General features: G+C 32.3%; 2 protein-coding genes across 3 annotated transcripts in view; one reads left to right on the forward strand and one right to left on the reverse strand.

Moving 5' to 3' along the window:
• LOC132747258 (baculoviral IAP repeat-containing protein 7-A-like) overlaps positions 1–26,437 on the reverse strand; it is a 55,025-nt gene that overhangs the window by 15,329 nt on the left and 13,259 nt on the right. The gene's annotated exons all lie outside the window — the stretch shown is intronic.
• The window catches only part of LOC132747257 (uncharacterized), a 33,202-nt gene continuing 25,404 nt past the window's right edge, over positions 18,640–26,437 (forward strand). For both annotated transcript variants that reach the window (XM_060736583.1, XM_060736585.1), the window contains exon 1: positions 18,640–18,767. In XM_060736583.1, the coding sequence (XP_060592566.1) occupies positions 18,705–18,767 (63 nt within the window). In that variant the 5' untranslated portion in view covers positions 18,640–18,704. The remainder of the gene's footprint in view (positions 18,768–26,437) is intronic.

The raw sequence follows: 26,437 nt of genomic DNA on the forward strand, positions 1-26,437 counted from the left end.
CATTCACCATTAATGACGAAAATTTAACTAAGTAGGTCAACAGGAAGTGGATAAGCGACAAACCTGAAATCAAACCCCACGGTAAAGTACCATGTGTCTATGCTGTACGCCAAATATCAAGAGGCTGTAATATGAATTTACTGAGAAAACTGTTACGAAAATTTCCTGCCATTCACCATTAATGCCGAAAATTTAACAAAGTAGGTAAACAGGAAGTGGATGAGCTGCACACCTTAAATCGAATCCCACGGTATGGGAAGAACACGTGTCAATGCTGAATGCCAAATATCAAGAGGCTGTGATATGAAGTTGCTGAGAAAACTGTTACCAAAATTTCCTACCATTCACCATTAATGTCGAAAATTTAACTTAGTGGGTAAACAGGAAGTGGATGAGCTACACACCTGAAATCGTATTCCACGGTATAGGACCATGTTTCAATGCTGTATGACAAATATCAAGAGGCTGAAATTGCTGAGAAAACTGTTACCACAATATCCTACCATTCAACATTAATGTCGAAAATTAAACTAATTAGGTCAACAGGAAGTGTATAAGCGACAGACCTGAAATCGAATCTCGAGGTATGGTACCATGTGTTATTGCTGTATGCCAAATATGAAAAGGCTGTGATATAAAGTTGCTGAGAAAGGTGTTAAAAATTACCTACCATTGACCATAAATATCGAAAATTTAACTAAGTGGGTAAATAGGAAGCGGATAGGAGATAGACCTGAAACCGAATCCCTTGGTATGGGACCATGTGTCAATGTTGTATGCCAAATATCAAGAGGGTGTTATATGTAGTTGCTAAGAAAACTGTTACAAAATTTCCTACCATTGACCATTAATATTGAAAATTTATGTTAAAAATTTAACGTAAGTGGTTAAACAGGAAGTGGATGAGGTACAGACCTAAAATGGAATCCCATGGTATGAGACAATGTGTCAAAGCTGTATGTCAAAGCTGTATGCCAAATATCAAGAGGCTGTGATAAGTAGTTGCTAGAAAAATGTTACAAAAAGTTCCTACCATTTTCTATTAATGTTGAAAATTTAACTAAATATGGATAAGCGACAAACCTGAAACCAATTCCCACGGTATGGGAACATGTGTCAATGTTGTATGCCAAATATCAAGAGGCTGTGATAAGTAGTTGCTGAGAAAACTGTTACGAAAAGTTCCTACCATTCACCATTAATGTTGAAAATTTAACTAAATGGGTAAACAGGAAGTGGGTGAGCTACACATCTTAATCAAACCCCACGATATGGGAACATGTGTCAATGCTGTTTGCAAAATATCAAGAGGCTTTGATGAGTAGTTGCTGAGAAAACTGTTACGAAAAGTGCCTACAATTCACCATTAATGTCGAAAACTTAACTAAGTAGGTAAACAGGAAGTGGATAACTGACAGACCTGAAATCGAATCCGACGGTATCAGACTATGTGTTAATGCTGTATGCCAAATATCAAGAGGCTGTGATACATATTTGCTGAGACAACTGTTATGAAAAGTTCCTACTATAGACCATTAATGTCGAAAATTTAACTAAGTAGGTAAACATGAAGTGGATGAGCTACACACCTGAAATTCAAACCCACGGCATGGGATCATGTGTCAATGTTGTATACTAAATATGAAGAGGCTGTGATATAAAGTTGCTGAGAGAACTTTTACGAAAATTTCCTACCATTGACCATTAATGTTGAAAATTTAACTAAGTGGGTAAACAGGAAGTGGTTAAGCTATAGACCTCAAATCGAATCCTACGGTATGGGACCATGTCAATGCTGTATGCCAAATATCAAGAGGCTGTGAGAAGAAGTTGCTGAGAAAATTGTTACGAAAATTTCATACAATTGACCATAATTGTTGAAAACTTATCTAAGAGTGTAAACAGGAAGTGGATGAGGTACTGACCTGGAATCGAATCCTACGTTATGGGACCATGTGTCAATGCTGTATCCCAAATATCAATAGGCTTTGATAAGTAGTTGCTGAGAAAACTGTTACGAAAATATTTTCCCCGCCCGCCTGCCCGCCGCCCGACATTCACCTTACTATAACCAGGGTTTGCACCAGTGCAACCCGGCCAAAATGAGTTATAATAGCGGAATAATGCAACATAGTAAAAGATCAAATTCGATCACAGCAAGTTGTAGCCGTAACAGACGAGGTTCGGGGTGGGGGCGCAGACAAAATGAAGCTTGGGATAACGACGATATGTTCCTCATAGCAGGGTGCAATGCAGAAATTGCCGGGAACCCAATTTTCAACTTAAATTCCATTCACAGCGTTTTGAAAAGTATGCTGCAAATATGGACATGTATACAATTTCGCACAAAGTACATAAACTGTGTGCAGATGATCCGTCATCATAAATAGGAAATATTGACCCTTCAGGAGATGAAAGTTCGGTTGTCTACATAAAAATAAGACACTGATGCTGATTTAACTTTTATTCCTGACCGTCTTGATAATATATAAGGCAAACCAATATTGAGTAAAACTCATAGGTCGTAGTATGGCCCAGGTACCAAAAAATACAGTTCATCGGTTCATTTTCACAGACCCTTTCAGACAATGCCAAAACTTAAGAAGATATGTGTGTTGTAAGAGACATAGATAGGTATTTATTAGGTAGGGCGATCTGCTGTAAAGAATTTCAATTTACTACAATTTGATTTGGACGAGATTCAAACTATTGAAAATGTCAAACCGAATCATTTTAATTATTTCGAGAGCTAGAGCAAAAACATAGTGAATATCGTAATTTTCCAATGAAAACTATATCTGTACAAAGACATGTGCCGATGGTCTTGCTACCGAAATCGAAATCGGAGCTTGAGCGTATGGAAAAGGTAGGTGTATTTTTAATGAAGTTGAAATCACAGATTTGAGTGCAGTACCGTGCGCATATGCGTTGATTTGGTAAGTTGGACGTGACAATTTCCTCAGTCGATTATAGACCAGAGGTCGTTTAACGGAGCAAAATGTTTTTCAAAATTAGACGCTAATAATTCATTTTGGCAAATTGAATTTGCTCAAGAGAGTAAATTTTTGACAATATGTATCACACCTTTAGGTAGATACGCGTTTATTTGCTTACCAATGTGGTTTTCTAGTAGTTCTGAATACCTCCAAAAAAGAATGTCTCAAATACTTGAGGACATTAAAGAAGGTCTTTGCCAAACGATGTCCTGAATTCGAACGGACAGAGGCGGAACATGAATAAAGACAGTTTTGGATAAACAAGACCATCCTAATGAAAAGTGTGTCATAAAGCAGAAATTAAGTGTTCAAATCATAGAGTATTTAGTAAGAAAACATTTTATGTCAACAGGCACTGACAAGTTCATGGCCATAGGAAAGGTATGTCCTTCAAAAGACAAACATAAGGTACGTTTATTTATGGGAAGTGTCAATCGATTTGAAAAAGATTCTCCGTCAATAGCAGCAGCCTCGAACCCCAGATATATACTGGGTACGCAAAATCAAGTTTACTGGCGTTAAATCCAACACGAAATTTTTTGATAGAATAGAGAGACATAAGAATCCCCAAAGAAAGCCCAACACAGCAAAACTGTAAATGTTGCAGGCTCGGTTTCATTGAGCCTGTTCATGGAAGGTACTGGTAAGTGCAAAGCTAAATAAAGTAAAGCTAACTTTGACCAATACTCCTGTGTAAGCTGCCTATGATTCAATTAGGAGGCTGAACGATATAGTGTCATTTCGATTAGAAAAAATTTCCTTATCAAAATTGACCATGATGGGCTTGTTCGTCTTTTAAGACAAACGGCCTGGTAAGGGTCCAAATTTCTAGAATGAAACTGTTAAGATTCTCTTATTCAAAATGATTTGTCTGGAAAATTGATACATACTCTAGATCAAATAATTTGTCGCGTGCTGAATGTGACACTTTGACATTTACTGTCGAAACTATAAGGAAACAGGAATACATGTTGACTCAGTTGTCTCATGTCTCCCAGCTTCAAACAAAAGGGCTAGAGGAAATTGAATTAAAGAAAAAAACTGATTATGTGAGTAGCAAATTAACTGAACATAGACCGAGTAAACCCAAAGATATATTGAATTCGTAATGTTGTTCATGATTTAACAAACAATTACATGTTGACAGACTTTAATTGTTATTCAAACAATGTGCGAATAACAATATAACAATATAATTGATATTAACATTACATTTCACATTTCCGCGCAGAGTATAAATTTGTTATTTTTACAAGATTGTAAATGAAATATTTGAGATAATGGAATGATTTAACTTTAAAACATCTAGTGCATTTAAAAATAAGAAGTTAACTTTAAGCTTAAGAAACGGGGTGTTATGATACGCTCTATTATTCTCTCTTTTCACGTGGATTTAATTGTGTGTATACTTGCCTCTTTGGTACCAGTTTGATAGAATGCTTTGACATATAACATATGCTTTCGAAGTTAGAATATGACTTAGCTACAATATAAAATTGCATTCTAGTGATATTGACCATAAGCTATTCAAATGATACATCAGGGTACACGTGATTTATTATCAAACTTGTATCTAGGAAAGATATTTTTTGTGTCAGGGAGTTAACGTCTGTAACTAAACTACGCTATTTATCTTGAAAATTGGCAGGTTTAATATGCTCCATTCAAACTTGTTTTGCTATAATTACAATTTCAGTAGTAAATATGTTTTGGCCGAATATGGTCAAACAACTCTTCTCCCTTTCAATTCCATACCGGATACTTAGGACATTTGGCTTTATTTAATGAATTATGCCTCCATATGAAATGTTTTACTGTTGAATCTTCATGATCTCAGATTATAACCTAAATATAACATTAGCGCTGTAGAAATGAAGAGGTTAACTGTACTGTTGGAAGCTTGAAATAAGGTTGTCAACATTCAGATCTTGCCGAAAGTATTTGCAAGCATTCCTGATGCTGTTGAATTGAGGATGCTTGTATACAGTTAAGCACAGAATTAACGGTGATCATGTAGCTTCTAAACTTCTAAAAAGTTTTAATGGAATTTATATGTTGTCAAGCTACTACAGGATAAATAATAAGGTTATTAGCGTCGCCATTAAGCCATCAGTCTTTCTTGTCAAAAGCATGTTACTTTGAAGTGTTTGTTTGCTTTAAGTTATATGCTAAAATGTAAATGCCGAATATGCTAAAATGTAAATGCAAGTTTTCCATTCTTAGATCAAGATGTTTTAGCTTGCAGAATAATAACAATGTCCTTGTCAAACAGAATTTTAAAGGCTGATAACATTTATAATCATCGTACAAAACTTTACTTTAAACTGTGTTAACATTTAAGATCAATGTTATAATAGATGAGTAATGAGTAAAGTTAATTAATGGTTAAATTATTATTGCCACTATTTAAAAATTCAATGAATACGTTGTGCCAGTAATTTAATGTAAACAGCTTACTTTTGGTGCATATTTATTAATACCATATGAAGCTTATTATTAGAGCTACCCTTATACACGAGCTCTGAGCGTCTTTATCACAAATATATGTAAGGCATATACAGTACAATCTTAATAATTTCAGCGACTGAAGATGCCTCATAAACTAAAGCTTCTGGAACTCAATCATTACTCCGTTGACGAAATTGACATTCTTGACCAAACTCATATGACAGCTTAGAAATGGTTGAAAGAAATGATTCATCTCATGCAACACAAACTACATTTATTCCTTAAGCTTTATGATCTTGCGGTTATTACTGCCGCTAGTTGACCTACATATTTCTGGAAGGAATTGGTGTTCAGTTCTCGAAGAGGCATGGGTAGAAAGTGACTACTTTGGAACGGGTTATTTTCAGTTTATATTCAGTGGCAAAGCTTACTCAAATGGCCTGAGGCCAATTAACGGAACTCTTTTTTTTCTCATAGATTTAGGTACATATCACTTATGTTATTAAACTTAGTCTGATAAGCTACCAATGGATGACTCTGAGCCTATTGTGATTTTGCTACAAATCTTGAAAAAAAGGAGGACTTAACCGTTTTGAAAAATTAATTGCTGAGAAATCGCAACCGATCAACGAAGCTATCTTTCTAGCTTACATCTAGGTTGACTTTCACCACTTAATTACGGGGTGGGCTATTTGGTCTGTTCCATGCATCTTTCGGGCTTGAAATAAGATCGCTTTTTATGCTTCGCAGAGATGTACCAAATTTCTTAATTTGTGTTGGTGTATTTTAAAAAAAATTATGTAGTAATAGGTTATGTGAAGAAGCTTAATAAGTTTACCATGTCAAGCAAATGAAATTGACACAGCAATGGCACAAAAAGGGTTTGACCTGTCTGTATAAGAAATAAGCACCCGACTCAAAATTGGCATTGTCATTAAACTTTAGACATGTCATTTTACATGAAACGTATGTCATGTCCAAGTTGTGTCCATTGGGTAATTTAAGTGAAAGCAGATAATCAAGACATTGTAAAAGTTATAAGCAATATGAGTCATCTCTCTCGTTTGTTTCAAACAAAGATCGTTCTAATATGATATTTGTGGCATTGTTGTCGCCGTCGTTGTCGAAGTCGTCACCGACCTTTATTCAAAGAGTTTATAGGTTATCAACATGAACCTTAGAATACGTTCTTATTATGACAAGGTGCAGTTGTTAAACAAGAGGCATAATTCTATAAGCAATATTTTTTAAGCAATGCCCCTTTATAATTTAGAAATTATAACAGACGAGCAATAATATTGCATGAGGTGCTCTTGTTTTCTTAATTGCAATGTTTAATATCTTTTCCCCAGAGTAATGTGCAGATTATTGGCAAAACACTGACACAAATTTTATGCATAAATGATATAGAATGTTTACCAATAAGCTTCTGAAATTCATCTTTTACCAGTTTTACGGGTTTGGATAAAACATTATCAGGCATTTTGCCTTTTAATAGCAGGGACTATATATAGGCCTCTTCCTTTCTAAAAAAATCTTTAAGTTTATGCAGCTTTCCCATATTAGGTTTGTAGTTGTTTTGTTAATATGCCATGTTATTTCCCCATGTTTGAGGACGGTTTCCTTCCACCTTCACTACCTTAGCCCTATAGCATTCATATTTGCCTATAGTGAAAGTTCCGAAGGAACCTCCACTTTTTATGCAGATTTATTTTTCAGAGACCGAGTAGAATTTTAAACGTTAGCTTTTATATGTTCTTAAGTCTAAAATTTTGTAAGAAAAAATGTTGGCACATGTGTTTCAAAACGTGCTCCTCAAATACACCAGATACACCAGAAGCCATCATTAAACATGCATTTTTTTATTTTCCAGTGGGAGAACCCCGTAACTTACGCATCTCCAGTCGAAATCTGCTGGATCCGTGCCTTTTAATCTATGGTTGTTGTTCGGATTTAATTATTATCACTACACATTTGAAAAAAACACATCCTTTATTTTAGTCTGCATTTAGATAATATTTACAACATTATATCCTGTTTACTGAAGTATTTTGATGATGTTGTAAATTAGAAAAGTGCAAATATACTGTTCGACTTTGAAGTGCAAACTCAATAATTCTATTTAACAACAAGTTTGAAATGAAGTCATTAAACACCGACTTAAATCATACAGTTGTAAAACGTAGCGTTTGTTTGAATACAGCAAATCTCTACAGAAAGCCCCCCTCCCCCCACACTAGAGCAATTACCTCTTTAAAACAACAAAATTATTTCTTCCCAGAGTAAAGATGTTCACTATATTTTACCTCTGTATAGCATCACCTCTAAAGTACTACGCTCCCTTGGCAGCTCACTGAATACACTCACGTTATTTCAGACTAGAAAGTGAGCGATAGTGGAACATTCGACCGATGCGCAGGAGAGTACTAAAGTACAAACCAAAGGATGTTGCTCTGCAGAGTTTATACTGTATCTTTTATTGATAGAAATACAGAATTAAATATATTTGCAGATTTTAACTTTCAAACGTATTGGAATTGTATCAATTAATATAAGAAAACATAATCACTGTCTCGGCTCAGAATGTCCTCACATACACATGAAATTGGCAGATGGAATAAACTTAAAACTATACATTTGGACGGAAGTAATGTAGAAATAACTCATTAACAAAGTTTAAGGGGAATATCATAGAAAATTATACTTACATTTTAGAAATATGGATGACAATACAAAAAAAGGTCGGACAAATTGGGAACACATATTATCTTATTTTAGAGGAAAAAAATTAAAAAGTCGCAGCACTTGCAAATAAGATGGAACAGATAAGAACAATCAACTTCAATCCAACATGGAAATAAATAAAACGGAAATAAGATAAGTAAGATAATGAAGGATGTGACAATGACCAACACACTCTAAAGTGGTCACAATTGATTGATATGATGACAGTGATAAAGACTGTTCAAATATGAAACAATCTGATTTCACTTTTTATTGTTATATTTTTCTGGTCCTTTGGGATTATTGATTCAAATACTTTAATATGTTTATGACAGAATACTTTTTATGTTAATGTTCTCTTATGAACAGACTCAATTAAACCAGGTCTGCAATTTTCACTTTGCTTCTTTTGCTCCAGAGATCTTCTCTTTTCAAGATTTCAATCACGCCACTGGATCAATAATTATGCATGTATATATCCGCCGTATCATCCTTCTGTTCTTACGTCACTCTTTCAAACAGCTTCTCATTACTAAATTATGTCTTTGATATTTGATATAGGTAGATACATTAACTGGTTAGAAAGATTCTCGGGATTGTTCACTAACTTGGATTAGGGTAAGAAATCGCTTGGGTCGAAGTCATTATCATTGGTGTTAAAATTACCTTTTATCACTTTTACATATACAGATGTACATTTTATTGCCCAATAATTTTCATCTTTGGTAGATCATGCCTTTGTTGTTTCGAGTAAAGGTTCATTTGGTCATGGTCAAGATCACCATCGCTAAAAGTATTGTTTAACCCCTTGTGATTACACAATTGATCTCTTTCATATTTAGAAGGATCATTCTTTGAACAGTCCTTTAACTGTGTGAGCACTTGTGTGTTTAGGGTCACTTGGGTCAAGGCCAGCTGTTCTTAAGTATTTTTACGTTTTTGCTCAAAAACCCTATTTATTTATTGACTGTTCTTTTTTTCATATTTATAAGGTAGTTAATTTGGTCTGGGTTTGGGTCTCTCGAACTTTGGTCACTGGCACTAAAGAAATACTTTCTTTAACTGAGGCTTATACAGCCTTAATTTTTCCCCACGACTTTGATATTGGTAGGAACATACCTTGGATGGCCCTCTATCTTGGTTGCAGTTAATGGTTTTTGGTGCTAAGGTCAAAAGTGATAAAATAGATTTTACACTACGGAAAAATAGTTCATACCATAGCATAATTGTAATGCAATGTTTTACTATTCTTGTCTGACTTTGAACAGACGGTTGCAAATGTAATAGATTAAACACTGCGCGTAATGTTCTTAGGCAAGTCTCTTGAGTGATTTAATTATTAAATTGAACAAAAGTTTTTGTTCCAAACGCAGGAATGGTGGCTTTTTTCTCACTGCATATCCTTGTAAATTGGATGATATAATTGTATATATACCCTACATATCAACAAAATATCTTATTTTCTTTTTTTCTTTTTTCTTCTTCTCCTTTCTCTTCTTCATGTCCTTCTCCTTCTTCGTGTCCTTTTTCTTCTTTGGAGGGGGGGGTGATTGAAATGTGTGTATTGTGTTATTAAGTACAAATACTCAAAACGAATGCTTATGTATATTCAATAGTGTTGTGGTAATAACTGACCATGGGTCATTCAGACAATAGTACATGGTGTCAGAAGTAAAAAATGAATAGAAGTAAAAAACGGACTTACATTTAAAAATTTTAACAAAGAAAGGGTTTTATTCAATTTTAAAAAAAAAATTGGAAATTAAAAATTCAAAATTTTAAAATAAAAACACTGTTGATGGGATTTACTGAAATTTTATAATTACAAAAACTGGGGTTATTTTAAATTTTAAGGAAACTTTAAAAATTAAATTGTATAAGACGATTTTTTTTCTTCAAACAGCACAAAACTTCATAAAAAAAACAAAGAAATTTCAAGTCGGGGCCCTTTTTTTATATAAAATGGGGGAAAAGGGAAACGAACCCAATTTTTTTAAAATCTTTGAACCCTCAGAAAAATAATGCGAAAAAAAAACGTTTAAAAAAAATTTGACAACATCTTAATCCCGATAAAAAAATAATTCACAGACGAGGGAAAAATTTCATACCAGAAACCCAATCCCGGGAAACAAAAGAAACGATCATTAAGGGGTTTTAGCAGAAGCTGAAAACAAAATTTTGGGGTTAGCCAAATTTTACCAAAACATTGAACGGGGGATTAAAACAGATTCTTCAAAATTGCTACCCGAAAGTGTCTTCTTCAGAAAAAAATTTTGGGAAAATTTTAACCAGTATCATTTGCTCAAGGGGATTTAAATCCCCAGAGGTTAAAAAAAACATTTCTGAAAAAAAAGCACTAAAGGTTTTATTAAATGGGCTGAACAACAATGATCTTTTATTTTGGGAAAAAAAATTTCCATTTTCAAAAATGTCCCAAAAAAATTTTTGTAAGTCTTTTGTCAAAGGACCCTTTAAATGACCCATCAATTTTGAAAAAGACGTTTTAAAAATTCCCTATTTTATAAGCTTTTTGGGATTTCCCTGAATTTTTCGCGTACGTGCTGAATGGAACGTTTAAAATTTTCATCAAAAATTTTAATGACCCCCCAAATTATTTCATCAGTTGCCACCAGTCTCCCAGCTAAAAAAAAAGCTGGGAAAATTAAATCAAAATTAAAAAAGGGTGTTTTTTTTAATGAAAAAACGAAACAACATTTGGACCAGTAGTCCCTTTTACCGTTGGGGGAATTTGGAAAACAGAACGGGAAAAAAGCCCTTTTTAAACTACATTGGGGCCCGAAAGAAGCGATGAGATTTTTCGTGCGACTCCATTACGCAAAAAGGTTTGAGTTTCCCAGCAAAAAGTTTTTTGGGTAGGCCCAAATTTTTCCCAAAAACATAATTTTTATGTAGCAAATTTAAAAAAAGAAAAAAAAATTACTGTGATAGCATAAGCAAAATTTGACAGGAAAAAACTGCACAAATTGCCTTTTTAATAAGAAAGATACGTGAAAGACAAATATAGAATGTAGAATAATTAAGAAAGTTTTGCGACCCGGTCTCTTTATTTAGACCAGACTGCATCAGTTAAAGTTGTACTTAAGACCCCTTCCACATTTCCCAAATTCCCCCTAAATTGCATACCTTTTTGAAAAACCCTCTAGATTTTAGTTTGGGATGCATAACCAGTATTTTTTGGGGGGGGGGGGAATAATACCAGTACCCTTCTTTTATATATCTTTTAAGTTTTAATAAATACACAGGTCAAACAAAATAATTCAAACCTTTTAGCAAAGAAATAGTCATAATGTTTTTTAAAATTTAAAATTAATTTTTTCAACTTAATGATTTTTCATCAATTTACAAATATATATTCAGCAAAAATTTTATTTTTAGTAAAAACCAAACAACGGTAATACAACAATCATCTTTCATTAAAACAAACCCGTAATCTTTTTCCATTTTTAAAAATTTACACCTCTGTTCAATTTATACGACAGTAAATAACAACTTTTTATAGTGCTAACAAGATCACTTAAAATAGGATTATTTAGAATAGAAGCAATCAATTATTGTTCATATTTTGCTCTTTTGTACTAGTAAATACATGTACAAAGAAATAAAAAAGTGTAATAAGGATATTTTAAGGTAAAGAGTTATTGAGTCTGTTTATCTCAATTTAATTTTTACTTAAAGTCTTTGGTGCTTATTTTTATGAAAAAACTATGTTTACATCTGAAGGAATATTGCAGCAAATTATCTATAGATTTGATAACTTACTTTTTTCACAAAAATAAAATAAGACATGGAATTTACAGCTTTACTTTATTAGAAAAATCGATGACATTTTTATCAAAACCAAAGTACTGCCTTGTAATGCAGTACCAGTACCACTTTTTTAGGACAGTAATGCAGTACCAGTACCAATAGTAGCAACATTTTGTAAGAGTAATTAAGTATCAGTACCAGTACTTGCAAAATCGCTGCAGTACGTACTGCAGTACCAGTGATGCAGCTCTGGTTGAGACACCTAAATCTACCATTGAAAGAAATCGCCATAATTTAGTTAAATTGCATAAACAAGTTGACTTTGATAAAGAAATAGATATTTCTTTCAATGAAAGTTATATGATACCTTTTTTGTCTACAGTACCAACTAATTTAGTGTCTAATTATGTAGAATAAACAAGGTGCTCAAAAATGCAGCTATGAGGAGCACAAAACAATATGTGATACAGAGACAAGCAGACTGCAGAAACCGCCCCAGAATAGATTAGATTTGTGATGTTTGTTGATTAAACAAATGAATAGAGTTGTTGACATGATTAAATGCTTATTCGAATTATACTTGTAAATATAATTGATATTAAATTGCAATTCACGTTGTTCTCAAAGAGTTCTAAATGTCGTTGTGTATAAGTTACGAAATACTGAGAGAATTTAATGAATGAATTTCTAGAATATCGCAGTGCATAAATAATGAGAGGAAAGGTGAACTTTAAGCTAATGTAATAAATATGCTCCAATCCGTGGGTTAACTCGGTGAAGATGTTACTCTTTGGATACGGAGTGGTAATTATTGCGTAGCTAGACAAGGTGTTAAGCTTTTCAAGAAAAAGCTAGTAAAGACCGCTTTCGTAATTTTTTGTTTCCAGGGGTGTGTTTAAAATGTAAAAAGACCGTGTCTGTTTACCTTGAAGAGATATGGCGTGAACATCATAAGATTTAAGTATAGGGTGGACATTAGTGTTATAAGTTATGTAAGGATGCCGATGCTTTCTCTTCAGTAACATAAGAGAATATGTAAATATAATTTTGAAGATGCATATAAAAGATAGAATGAAGTCCCTAATGTCTCGTGCAACATTTACTATTAGTGGGCCTTGTTGTACCTTGAACCAAGACAATGTTAGATATGAGAATTCATAAAGATGTCTCTTTAACTACGATTAATTTGTAATTATCTGTTATTTAGCAATTGGAATGAGTGAAGACAACAAGTCCTAGCAGGGAATAATTACTGAAGAACCTCTTGGTGTGGGCGAAATTGTAGACTTCATCGGGCAGATAACATTTGATGTTACAAGTATTAAGCATTGGTACATTTGATCGGTCTTTTGTTGTTCTTTGGTTTTTTTTGCCGACCACCCCCCCCCCCAAAAAAAACTATTCAATATTAAAGCTGGAGGCATTGAAGTTCTATCAACTTAACATACTCCTAAGCCTTTAATTAAAAATTCCTTCATCTTGGTAATGTCTGAAACACTTCAACAAAAAAATATAACAGCAGAGCAATAATCCCAACGTCCAAATATTGAAGTGATTTTGGCATAATAAGGATAAAGGTGTCATATGTGATATGTAACGAATTTGAACTAAGTCGTGAGATTCAATATGAACACAGAAGAGGAAAAAATGGTATATATGGATATATACGATCTCGGGAACTAACCAAAAAAACATATCAGAAACATCGTATAACAATTACGCGAATAGCACCCTTTAGACTCCTTTTCATACTCCCGTTTCTGTTTCGTCAAATGGATGAAAAAAGCCTATTGCTAGCCCCAAACTGTTGGATTAGGGGGGAATGAACCCCATCATCTTGGGATTTTGAAAGCGACGAGTATCTTCCTTCCGCCAAGAAAATTACAGGCTGAAAATGGACCAAACACAAGATCGATATACATAAGCGTAAAGTGTAACACCGACTGAGACAAAGCATTTGCCATTAACTCCAATCTATAAGTTGCAGCAACTATAAAATCATAATGAAAAAATCTTTTTGTGGTATCAATCATGTTAAAAACATGATCTTTCTAAAAAAATGAACATAAAATTTAGCCAATATTAATAACAAAAACTTGATTGTTTCAATTAGCATATATATACACGAAGATATTCGATTCCGCCATTTTAATTTGTTAATAATAGCTCTAAAATATTTTAAATCTTAATAAATTAATACCATTCATCAAATTACTACATAAAAATAAAAAAGTTTATCGTTTAATCGCCTTTCATTACGCAATAATCAAAAAAATGTTGTATTCCTCAATTAACCTAAAAACATCAAACTAATCAACCGCGAATGCTGCGCGACGTCCGGATCCCGGATTCACCCCCACCCCCCCACTCTAAAACCTCCGAAAAGGATAATGACGAGAAATTAAGAATAAAAAAAATGCACAGATGTACAAAATGTTAATTAAACCAAAAAGAAAACAGGTGAAATCGCCTAAAATCAAAAGTCAGTGTAATAGACAATAATTGAGAAAAGAATTACTCTGAAATAAAACAATCATTTTAATGCATCATTCAAATACTCTTCTGCGCTCACAATCAAACTATGTGCTGCTTTTAAAAAATGGCTGTGAACATGAATGGTTTGACCTAGCTATGTAGATTAAATGATTGAACTAAAATAGTTTGGTATTAACGCACCCTGACGATAAATTTTGTACGAAAAGCCTGGAAGCAACTTCGATAAATTTTGGATGGATTCGGAGTTTTAGGTTGTTTCTCAGTAAAATCCTAACGTAATACCACGGCGAGCCGGCATAAAACTTATGTATATTCAATAGTGCTATTTGTGATAACTGACCATCGGTCATATAGACAATAGTACACACGCACTGTGTATGCATGGACATACTACCTGGATGTCTTACGAAAATATCTCTTTAGAATCAATAAATAAAACAACGTTTGTTTACTCTTATAAATAAAGTAATTTTGTTCATACAGAAAATTTTATACCATTTACGAACCCAGAAGTTCAAATTTTATCTGTTAGATTTTAAATCATTTAAACGCCTTTCTCTTGTCTGAATGTCTACGTGTAGATAGGAACTTACAATTTGTTGGGCAGTATATGCTACATGTATCTGTTGGATTGCACGCTCTAGATACACCAACACAATCAACACGGGGAAGTATATAACTGTTACACGAAGGATGGAGTTCTTATGATAACTTGTTCAGGTGTTCTAGTGATAACTGTCACGGAGTTCGGCGGAAAACATCTTCATCTTTAAAAAATGGGCTTTAGGTGCTAAATTTAAGCTTGTCTTACATCTTGCTATGTGTCAAAAACTAATGTATAGGCCATTTTTCACAAAAGTTATCATAAGAACTTTGTGACATCTTCTGAGTTATCACAAGAACTACAGGACATTGGAAAAATCGAGTATAAATCTGTTAGCCGGTGCTTTATGTTTGCAATTCTGCATCATAATTAGGTAATTATGTATAGCAAGGATGAAGGCTAGAAATAAACAGGTCAATACTTGCGAATTGGCAAATAATTTGGAAATTTTATTCAAAACTACCAGATTTTAAGCAAAACTCCTGAACAAGTTATCATAAGAACTCCATCCTTCGTGTAACACTTCCTCCCCCGTGATCAAAGTACGGGTGTAAAAAGGCTAAAAAGCAAAAACTGTAGTGAAAATGTTATATAAATCTATGAGTTCTAATTATTTAATAATGATCTATTTTATGTTATATATATTTTGTCCGTGAAACAATATGTATACATAATTTAAGAAAATAAAGGTCTTACCTTTATAATCCATTCATAAATTTAAAATGAAAGTCCCTGAAATTTGTGTTTAAAATAATGAACAATAAATAAAAGCTGAAAAACGACGACTTTAATAATTTAAAAACGTTATATATTGAAGTTGAAATTTTGGATTAAAAAGAAAACCCCGGTTTTTTTCATATATAAACACCATGTACATACTTCAAAAAAATTATTGCCTTTTTCCAAAATCATTTTTACTTTTATTGAAAATGCATTGCTAAAAATTTTTCCTTGAACATAAAATAGCGGTTTTAAAAAAATGTAAATTTTTTTTGTTAATCTATATATCCTATATTTTAAAATCAACACGACTACAAGAAACTTCCAATTCCACTATTTTTCTCTGTATATTTTTCTTTGTAAGATAAGCCTACTAAATTAAGAATTGTAAGTGGTAGATCCGTTTCAAAACTAAAACTCTAAATAAAGCAGTATGTTTATGTAAAAAACATCAACTAAGTGGCTGCACGATCATATTTTATTTCCAGATACTATAAAACGTAAGTAGAAGTTTGTTTCGTTTTCCTCAGTATCTTTATTATTACTTTAATCTAGCTACTTTCTGTTTCGTTTTTATCGACGTTCCTCGACGTACATCGCCTGCCTTTAGCCAATCAAAGCGAACATGATAACAAAATGGACGGTGGCGGCGTGGCCGATTGGTTATCGCGTCGGACTAGTAACCGCGTGGGTTCAAACCCTGTCAGGGGCAAGCCGTTGTTTCCTTGAGCAAGAAACTTTACATTCATAGCTTAGCAGGAACGATTCGAGAGTGTTTCAATAAGCTTAAAGCTTCCAACATAATCGAACTGAAATAAATTTGTATAAACGAGGGATGCTTAAATTGACTCGCCCAACCGGGTTGTCGGGTTACTTATTCGTACCACAGGCAATCGGTGCGTGGCTTGGATAGTATACATGTACATGACCACGCCCACTTATTTTTTTTTTATAAATATTTTTTTTTTCACTTATAAAATATTTTTTCATTCAAAATGTTTTTAAAATATCTTATTTTCAATAAATCAACAAAGGAAATTTGTTTTTAAAAATTTCATCCATATATACTATAAATATATTAAAGGTAGAAAAGTTCGCCAGCGGACCTACCACCAGGCCTTATGTTACCTCCCAGATCTTTGTTAATTGCCAACCAATTTTCACCAAATAAAGTGCAATCTACGCAGAAATGATTCTTCTTTCGAAAAATATACAATATTAGACCAGTTGGTACGACAAAAGATGGAATTTTAAAGCGAAAATGCACTTTATATTTATAGTATATATGGATGAAATTTTTAAAAACAAATTTCCTTTGTTGATTTATTGAAAATAAGATATTTTAAAAACATTTCGAATGAAAAAATATTTTATTATTAACAAAAAAATTATAACAAAATAAGTGGGCGTGGTCATGTACATGTATACTATCCAAGCCACGCACCGATTGTCTGTGATTCGTACAAGTCTTTAGTCTCTTGCAGGATAAACACTGCAAATTGCAATATTTTTTGCTACATATGCTATTTCTGATAGGAGAATGTAGTCTTTATGAGAGTATATATTTTGTTTTCTTTCCGAAACTGGCATTTAAAGAAAAAACTTCATAAATGCTTTTTTCCGGGCGGTGTTTTTATTGCATCATAAATATAGCAGGTCAGTTATTATAGTCCGTTTCAGAAAAAAAAACTCGCAAAGCAGTCGACGGAGTATAGATAGTAAATTCCATTTATTGTTCAATATAGAATGTGTAAAAAGTAACAGTTGTTAATTATGCAAGAAACTTATTATTTCTGCCGATTGATTCACTGATTAAGTAGCGCATGTGGTGTAACTAATTGTACTACGCGTTTAGCTAGAAAGTTTGAAGTTCGCGGCCTAGCGCCGCAGCGGCCTGAAGTTGGCGGCCAGGCCATTAAGACTAACTTGATATTTAAAGGTATATTAAAAGAAATAATTAATCACATATACGGTGCATTAACCGTGAAGTTGGCGGCCTGGCCATTAAGACTAACTTGATATTTAAAGGTATATTAAAAGAAATAATTAATCACATTTACGGTGCATTAACCGTCTTTCCACCATTATTCCGCACAGTATATATTGCGCACGAATTCAGTGCACTCGCTGGAATTCGGCGCATTTGTCTTGTCAATAAATATGATTTAAGTTAAAATTTAAATTAATTCTAAGTTGATAACCAAGAAGCACCTTTTACGGGTGCTTGATACTTACGTAACTTTGTTATTGATGATCAAAGATAACGATAACTTTACCAAGATTTTTGAAAAAAATAAATTATCCAAAATACCTGTTAAACTCTCTGGAAAGACGGATCTAAGGGTCTATAAATTTAAAATATTAATTTAGTTCATTTACAGTAAATCAATAACATTGAATCATTGTAACTACATGGGTAAAAACTTTTAGGTTTCAAGAAGCAAATTCGAGCATATTTACATGTATATACATATAAAAGTTGTGCATTTTTATATCGATTGATCTGGGATAATTTGAACTGAATAGTATGTATACATATATTATGTCCAAACCAAACTACATGTATTCACTGTCATAATATATTATTATAATGTAATATAATTAAGTCTCTGACACTTTATAAGTTTATATGATAATATATTAAGCTTTCAAAAGTTGCCACATCTTCATGAATAGCTCCTGTTTCCATATCTTAAATAACCAGTTTATATGATGATATATTAAGCTTTCAAAAGTTGCCACATCTTCATGAATAGCTCATGTTTCCATAACTTAAATAACCAGGTTAATAATGAGCGGAAACAGGCGAATATATGTGTGAAATACAATAAACTAGTTTTAACAAGACCAGAGTCTCATTTTTAGTTTTCCGGAAAGGTACGGTAATACCAGCAGGTAGACAAATCTCTTAAGTACTCTTCAATCTGGAGAAATTCAGGAAGTAAAATATGTTTTTTTCAAAACAGGAAAACTTGAACACAGTTGGTGTATATAGCAACGTAAAGGTTACAGTAAGTTTAAAAAGTTTTCATCCGTGCAGATAAAATTGAAATGGGCACATTGATACGACGCTGTCTGGCATTTTGTCCGTAGATCTCTACTTACAAACACAGGTGTTCGGTAGTCCAACTAATTGTACTGCGCGACGAGATATTGTGCTATTTTCGTGTCTGGGTCAATATCCTCGCCTCTACGTACAACATAAAAAGTACCTTTCTTGGTGAATTTGCGCCGGATTTTGAGCGCCAAAGCTTTGGGACCGTCTTAAAATCGTATAGAATTCATATTTGAATAAATTTTGTTACGATACCTTTAAAGATTATTCATTTATACATCGATTTCATGTATTTATGTGTGAAAATATTCCTAACATAAAGATTTTGATAGAAAAGTAAACACATGAACCATCCAAATAAAGACATCGCCCGCTAATGTCACGTGACAAAAAAACACTGTGATTACTACACTGGGTGTGTATTGCAGGTACTGCTGAAGTTCGTTACTTGAGAAACGCCGAAAAACTCTTAGTAAAATATCAAGTTAATGTCTATATTTAAACATTTATTTATGCAAAAAAAAAAATAAACTATGAAAGGATTGAAAATATTATTTAAATTGGAAGTAGATGCAAAAACTTATTCGTTATTGTCAGGGAGCGTTCTTAGAAATATCAAATCATCATTATCTTTTTAGAAAAGCTACTCTTAAATGACTCCTCACAAAATATTTTCTAGTTTTATAAAAAAAAAAATATTTTGTTCAGCTTTCCCAGTAAATATAGGACATGGACCTATGTAACTATAAGATTTTTTCCCACGATTATGATGAAAAATAGGAATATGTTAAAGCAGAAACACGAGGTTTATATGTTAAAGAGCAGACGAACGACTTTTCCTAGTTCTTAGCGACTACGAGAGGACGCCATTCTAAGGAATTTGACAGTCTGTTATTTATATTAATGTTGATTAACTATTAAACGATATTTTCAATGTTCAAACTATTTTTATCAATAATAAAACGAATAAATGTCAAACGCGGTATAAAACGAATATAATGCAAACCGGTGCCTCGACATTTATACATGTAATGCTGTCGCGGAAACAACATTCCATGTCAATTTTATTTTTTTATTTTCTAATCCACGCAGGTCCATAATTCTTGCCTTAGTTTATTCCAAAAAGCTTTCTGAAGGTGTTTATAGAAAAAAAACACACACACACGTACACACACGTAGGTATGAAATTGTTTTAAAATGACGCGTGGTACAGGGAAAATACTCGGGAAATTTATTTCATGAAATTAGGTGCCCGCTTCATTTTTTTTGTTTGTTATTTTTTGTTTTTGCAAAAAGACTTTCATAATGTTGGTATACAGTAAAGAATTTATTCCATTACATTTCACTTTTTATGCCGTCTTTAGAAATTATTTTTCTTTTTTATAAAATACACCATGGCCGAAGTTGCGATTTGAAGAACTCAAGGCGGTTATTTTACAATGTTACATAAAACAAAACGCTGCGCCACAGAAGTGTTAGGGTGTCGAGCTTCAAAACGATTTAAAATTAAAGAAATCAATTGTAAGCCCAGCACATGGACTGATCTGTATATATATATAAATATAAAGAATACCTTAATATAAGCCGTTTGAAAAAAAAATCATACTTTTCAACGTCCTATATAATACACAAGATAAATTATGTTCGCCGGAAAAATCCGCACACCTACGGACAAAACCCATGTATTTTATTCCGTTTTCCAAATTTTCACCATAATCCTTTGTCCCAAGGGGACACAGAAGATATAATTCTTCATGATTGATGGTCAATTTTTAAACTTCCACATCAATCATGAACAACGCAACATCGGATTATCACGTTTTACTCCAGTACAAAATCTTTCGACAAATTCAAACTGTCGGCACCCAACGTTGACAAATAACATTTCATTTGGATTTTTTAAACGGCGTTTTGAGTACCACACCCAAAGTGTCTGTGTTTCTTTGATTCTTGTCCCAATCATATAAGATTTAAGGAGTCTATGCCAACACGTTTACTCATTTTAAACAATAATATATGATACAGATTGCTACTGCCCCAAGTATTAAAGTGTTGCTTTGGAAAACGAACTTTTTAAATATCGGCAAGAAAACACGGCGCCTCTTCAGTTCTTTTTTTTCAATAATTTTTAAACGATTCTAGTGAATTAGATAGAAAACCAGAAAATGTTCTTAAATATTAAATGTCCCAAATACAAAACTTAAAAACAAAGTTGGTACATGTATATCTGCGTTAATTCAGAGCGAGGAAACTCGTGGCCCGTAAACACATTTTAAATATCTTACCACCGTTTAAAACAATTTTCATAAATTGAATTTATAGAAAGAAATTTAAGCAATTAAGATTATCTTCATATTACAGAGAGTGAATCATCAAGTATATTCTCTCTTATATTATTGAATTGAAAAATAAATAATCTGTAATTACAATCTAAAATAACTTTTCTTTTCAATTTGGACCTATATCAGCATGGAAAATTGTTTAACTGATTCCCAGATAGAATCACAGCTCCAATTTAAATTACTTATTCTATAAATCAAATTTATTATAAAACTTTAATCTTATAAATATTTAAGTTCGACACAAGTGTAAGATGGGAACATGTAAGTAAGAAGGAAACAGAAACTGCGCAGTCTACAAGTGATCACATTTCCGATAGTGGTTATATTGAGTCTAGCGTTACCGGTGTCGTATGTGGCAAGTTGACACGTAACGTATTGAAAAAATAAATAACATGGTTGGAATATATTTTCTATACCGGAACAAAAACTTTTCGCAAATCGCTTAAACAAACACCCAAACTATTACCAGGCCATTACGGCGATAGCTATGCTTATAGTCTTTAATTACAAGATTAAGTGGGTAACATGTACAACTGCAGACAAATGAAATAATGCAGCGCTCCTGGTCGTAACGAGTTTTACTTTTTCTGGAAAACTGTTGAGGAATGAAAAATCTAACGCAAGAATTACGCATTTGAATTCAAAAAAAATTCTTTCATAGCGTAATGCACGTTTGTAAAACAAAACTATTCCTAGGCGAAGGAGTTGCTGATGTTTAATACGCAGCAGTTGTAACTAACATTAAGTTATTCATACATAGATAATACTAACAGCAGTGGTGACAATATAAATTTTTACATCGAAAAAACAGTATTTGTTTATCTTTAATAAACATGTTTATAAAAAAGAGGTCTAAATTAAAAGTTTCTCTCCGCATCATTTTAAAGATTTCAATCAATTTAGAAAAAAATAGTTAAAGATTATTTCCTGGCGATTTATTTTAATGTAGCAACTCTAGTAAATTTTAATAAAACAACATTTTAGAGAATGATAAGCAACTGTTTAACCGTTTTTTCATATTTTCTGGCCTCTAATATTATAATGACAACCACTTCACGCACGCTGATTGCGCCGAACAAATATCACAATGTTAGCGTACATGTTACATTTACTGTAGCAACTCACACCTTATGGCGGCGTTGTACACAACTAGACGCGTGAAAAATTGAGAACCTAACGTGGTTGTAGTTTCTTACTAAGTTGATTGTCTAGCACTTTTGTGCTGATTCAATTTTCCTCTTAAAAATTGTTATTCGCTTGATATAAGCATTCTGTAGTTTCAAATTGGGTCCTATTATAGTTGCAACATCGAAATCCACGTTTAACCAACAGGAGAAGGTTTCTCCTTTTTGGTTTTGGAGATTTAAAAGCGAAGATTCTGGCGCCCTAGAACGAAAAAAATCTGGGAATCAAGTTTTGGGCACGTCAAATTTTGACAAAGGTGTTGGTAGTCCAAAAATTTTGCTGTGCACGCATAAATTTGGAAAGTGGCCCAGGTACCCAAAAGTTTCAGCCGTACGGATCACTAAACCCTGAAACATGTTAGGGTAGCGTAGGATTTTAAAAATTATGGAAGTGAAAAGCATTGTTATTTTGTGTCTTTAAAAAAAACGTTTTTATAAAATTCCTTTTGCCCTAGGTGTTCATTTAAAATAAAATACTCCGAAATTTTGCACACACAAAAATGAATAGGGAAAAAGCGTTGTAAAACCCATTTTAATAAATTAAAGTTAAAATTTTCATGTTATAATCTTTAATTTTATGTTTGATTTGTATGAAAGATGAAATTGTTTAATCGTTAATTGACACATGGATCGAATAAAGAAGTCGAGGGAATAATAAAAGAATTTTAAAAAAAAAGTAAAAAGGAAAAAAATTTAATAATGAAAATTTTTTAAAATGGACGAGGGAAAAATTTCCCCAAACCAGGGAAATTTTAATTTTCCCCCAACAAAAAATTATTTCGGTGTTTTTTTTTTTTGTTTTTTTTTCAATTTAAAAAAAAACAAAATGAAAAAAAAAAAGGTTTTTATAAAAATTTTGTAAACATTTCTATTGTGTTTTTTAAACTTAACCCGCTTTTTTTTCTCGAGTTTGAGATGACAAAGAAATTCTTTATACATACCAAACCGTCGATTAATTTCTTAAAAAGAAAATTCTTGACAAAAATCCTCGTTTAAATCATTATCAACATATGCACTTTCCCCTTTCCCCATAAAATTTTTAAAAAAAGGGTGCCCCTACGGGGGCCCTGCTAGTCGTACGTGTATGGTAAAATTTTGGCTGCAGTAGGGCCCGTACGGTGCCACTTCCAAAAATTTTATCATTTGGACTTTTTTACTTTTATTTATGAAAAAGGCAAACCCTCAAAAGGAGTCGATGTATTTTTACTAAAATAGTATAAAAATAATAGTCAATTTTTTTTTTCAATGCAAGTAACGGTGCGTGGACGTCACCGTACTATTTTAAATATGGCCCCGCCCTGTCCTGAAAATGAATACGAGTTTGAAAACGTTGATAAAACTTTGTTTATTTTATTTCACTTTATAATTTTTCAATCCCGAAAATAAACATTATTTTAAAGTGAAAATAAATGTAAAACTTAAAACGTTTTGCGACATTAAAAATAGCGTACTTGATTTGTTTGTTTTGCACTAGTCCAATGTATTTAGACGTTACAGGCCTTGTCGGTCACTAAAAATACGCACGGAGATTTTTGGGGCGCAACGGACGCCCCGGGCGCAACGGAGTTATTTTTTTAGAAAAACCGGCACAACGCCTTTTTTTAAAGTCAATGTGCTTATATTTAAGCATCTAAAATGATTGTTTATAACTATTTTTAAGAAAGTTTTAAAATATTTCATTAAAATTGTATATGTGTAATTGCACTGAAGGGTCATATGCCTAGCGAAATGAAAATTTCATGGCGCAACGGAGATATTTTTTTTCAGAAAAAAACCGACACAACGCCTTTTTTTAAAGTCAATATGCTGTATTTGAGCATCTAAAATGATTGTTTAGCACTATAAAGTAAGTATGATTTCAAATTGTTCATTAAATTGTATATGTATACACTGAAGGATATAATAATATGCCTGGCGAAATGGAAATTTCATGGCCGCAACGGAGATAATTTGGAAAAATCGGCACAAACGTTTGTACTATTGTCCTATTATATGAAATTAATTAACACCAATGTTATTTGAATAATAAATTTAAAAAAAAAAAGATTTAAAAACCTTAATCGTATATCAAAATAATCAAAGAGTGCAAGGTTGATGTTGTAAAAGGATTGTTGTGCCGCCGAAAAATGGACAGGTTTTTGTCTGCGCAACGTGGAGATTTTTTTTTTTTTTTTTTTTTTGGCTCAACGGAATCAATGTTAGTCCGAATTAAAAGTAGTTATATGAAGAAGTAAATCATTTTAAAGACATAAACTGAATTACTGAAGTAGGTGTTATATAATGTCTGTTTTATTGACTTTAGAAATGCGAATAAATACGTTTTTTATCGTTATGGCTGACACTGAAAGACATGTATGGATTTCAACAATCTGTTTCATTTTTTCCCGTTCAATTTCGTTATTTTTACGAAAAGTACCGTAAATAGCTTTTCTATACATAATTTTTCAGAATTTTTACTTGAAGAATACGAAAAAAAGTCCGTTAAAGCATACGCTGTTGACTTTCTAAATGTAATCTTAACAATAAATTATCCAAATTTCAACAAAACGTTAAAATTAATGGCTTATTGCTGCACAAAGAAATACGATTTTTTCCGTCATGTGATATTCGAATGATTGAAATATTTTATGCATTTTAAAATTAAAAATAGAAACATAAAACAATTTATTTTTTGATTGAAATTATTAAAATAGAAAAACGACATGCCTGTAAATTGTTTTAGTTTTCCCTTTTAAAAAATTTAAATAATTAACTTAAAACTTTACCTTAAAAATTTCCCTTCCCAATCAGAAAACCCCTTTAATCTTGAATACTGTTTTTTAGCCAACAGAAATTTGGGATGGCAAATGTTTTCGGGTGTTAAGTACCGATAAAAAAATTCCAATGACGGGGGTTGATGTCTATTGGAAAGGTTTTCAACTTTAGTAATGTGTTAAGGGGAAAATGTATTGACTTAAGGGTTTTACATTTTTTTTAAAATTATTTTTAAAAATTTGTTTTTAAAGTTTATTTTGCAATTTTTCACTCAAATTGAGAAAAATTGTGTATATGAAATGTTTGACTTTATAAAACATTTTGGAGCCTGACTCCACTGATAACGGTCAAGTTTTTTTTACAAGTGTTAAAATATTAAACACCCGTGCCAAAATCGTGTGAAGAACGTTGCTATTGCTTACAATTCTCGCGTTATTGATACCTTGTCATTATAACAATTATGAACATATTTGATTGTTTTTGATGAAATATTACAATTTTATGAACAAACCAATTATTGAAAAAGGTACCAATGATTAATGAAAGATAATAAATTAAAAAAATAATAAATTGATAAAATTTATGATAATCCCCGTTGTGCAGAAAATGTGTCCATTTTCGCCGTAATTTAAAATATCTTTACAATATCCTATTTTCAAATTTTCTAAATAAAGGAAGTTAATCTTTTTTAAAGATGTTACTTATTTTCTCAAAATCTTTGTTATGTTCAAAACATAAGAACTATCCGTTATGCAAATCTTCATTTTCCATTGCGCCGCAAATTATGTCTATTTCGCCGTCCATTTAGAATCTGATTATATTCAGTATTCTACCTAATAAAATCAAACTTATACAGTTATATGTAAAAAATATGTATAAAAATATCAACAATACCACTTTTATATTGATTATTTTATGTTTTAGACATAAAAAACAGTACACAGTTTTGAAAATAAAATCTCCGTTTCGCAATTATCCCATCGGCGCAACGGATGGTATAACAGGAAGGTATAACAAAAATACAATGAATTTTTATCATAAAAAAATACTGAACATTTGATTTCTGTAATATCAACATATTACTTTATTTAGTTAACTAATGCAAATTCAATTAAAAATTATGTATAGAAAAGCTATTACAGTACTTTTCATAAAATAACGAATTGAACGGGGAAAAAATGAAACAGATATAAAAATCTATACTTGTCTTCCGGTGTCAAGCCATTAACGATAAAAACGTGATTTCATTCTATTTTGAAATGAATTAAAACAGACATTTATAACACCACTTCAGTAAAATTCTTAAGTTAATCTTTAATGATTACTTCTTCCATATTACCTACTTT

The sequence above is a fragment of the Ruditapes philippinarum genome, unplaced genomic scaffold (assembly GCF_026571515.1).
Source record: "Ruditapes philippinarum isolate M1 unplaced genomic scaffold, ASM2657151v2 ctg7_1_1_1_1, whole genome shotgun sequence".
In the NCBI taxonomy this organism is placed as follows: domain Eukaryota; kingdom Metazoa; phylum Mollusca; class Bivalvia; order Venerida; family Veneridae; genus Ruditapes; species Ruditapes philippinarum.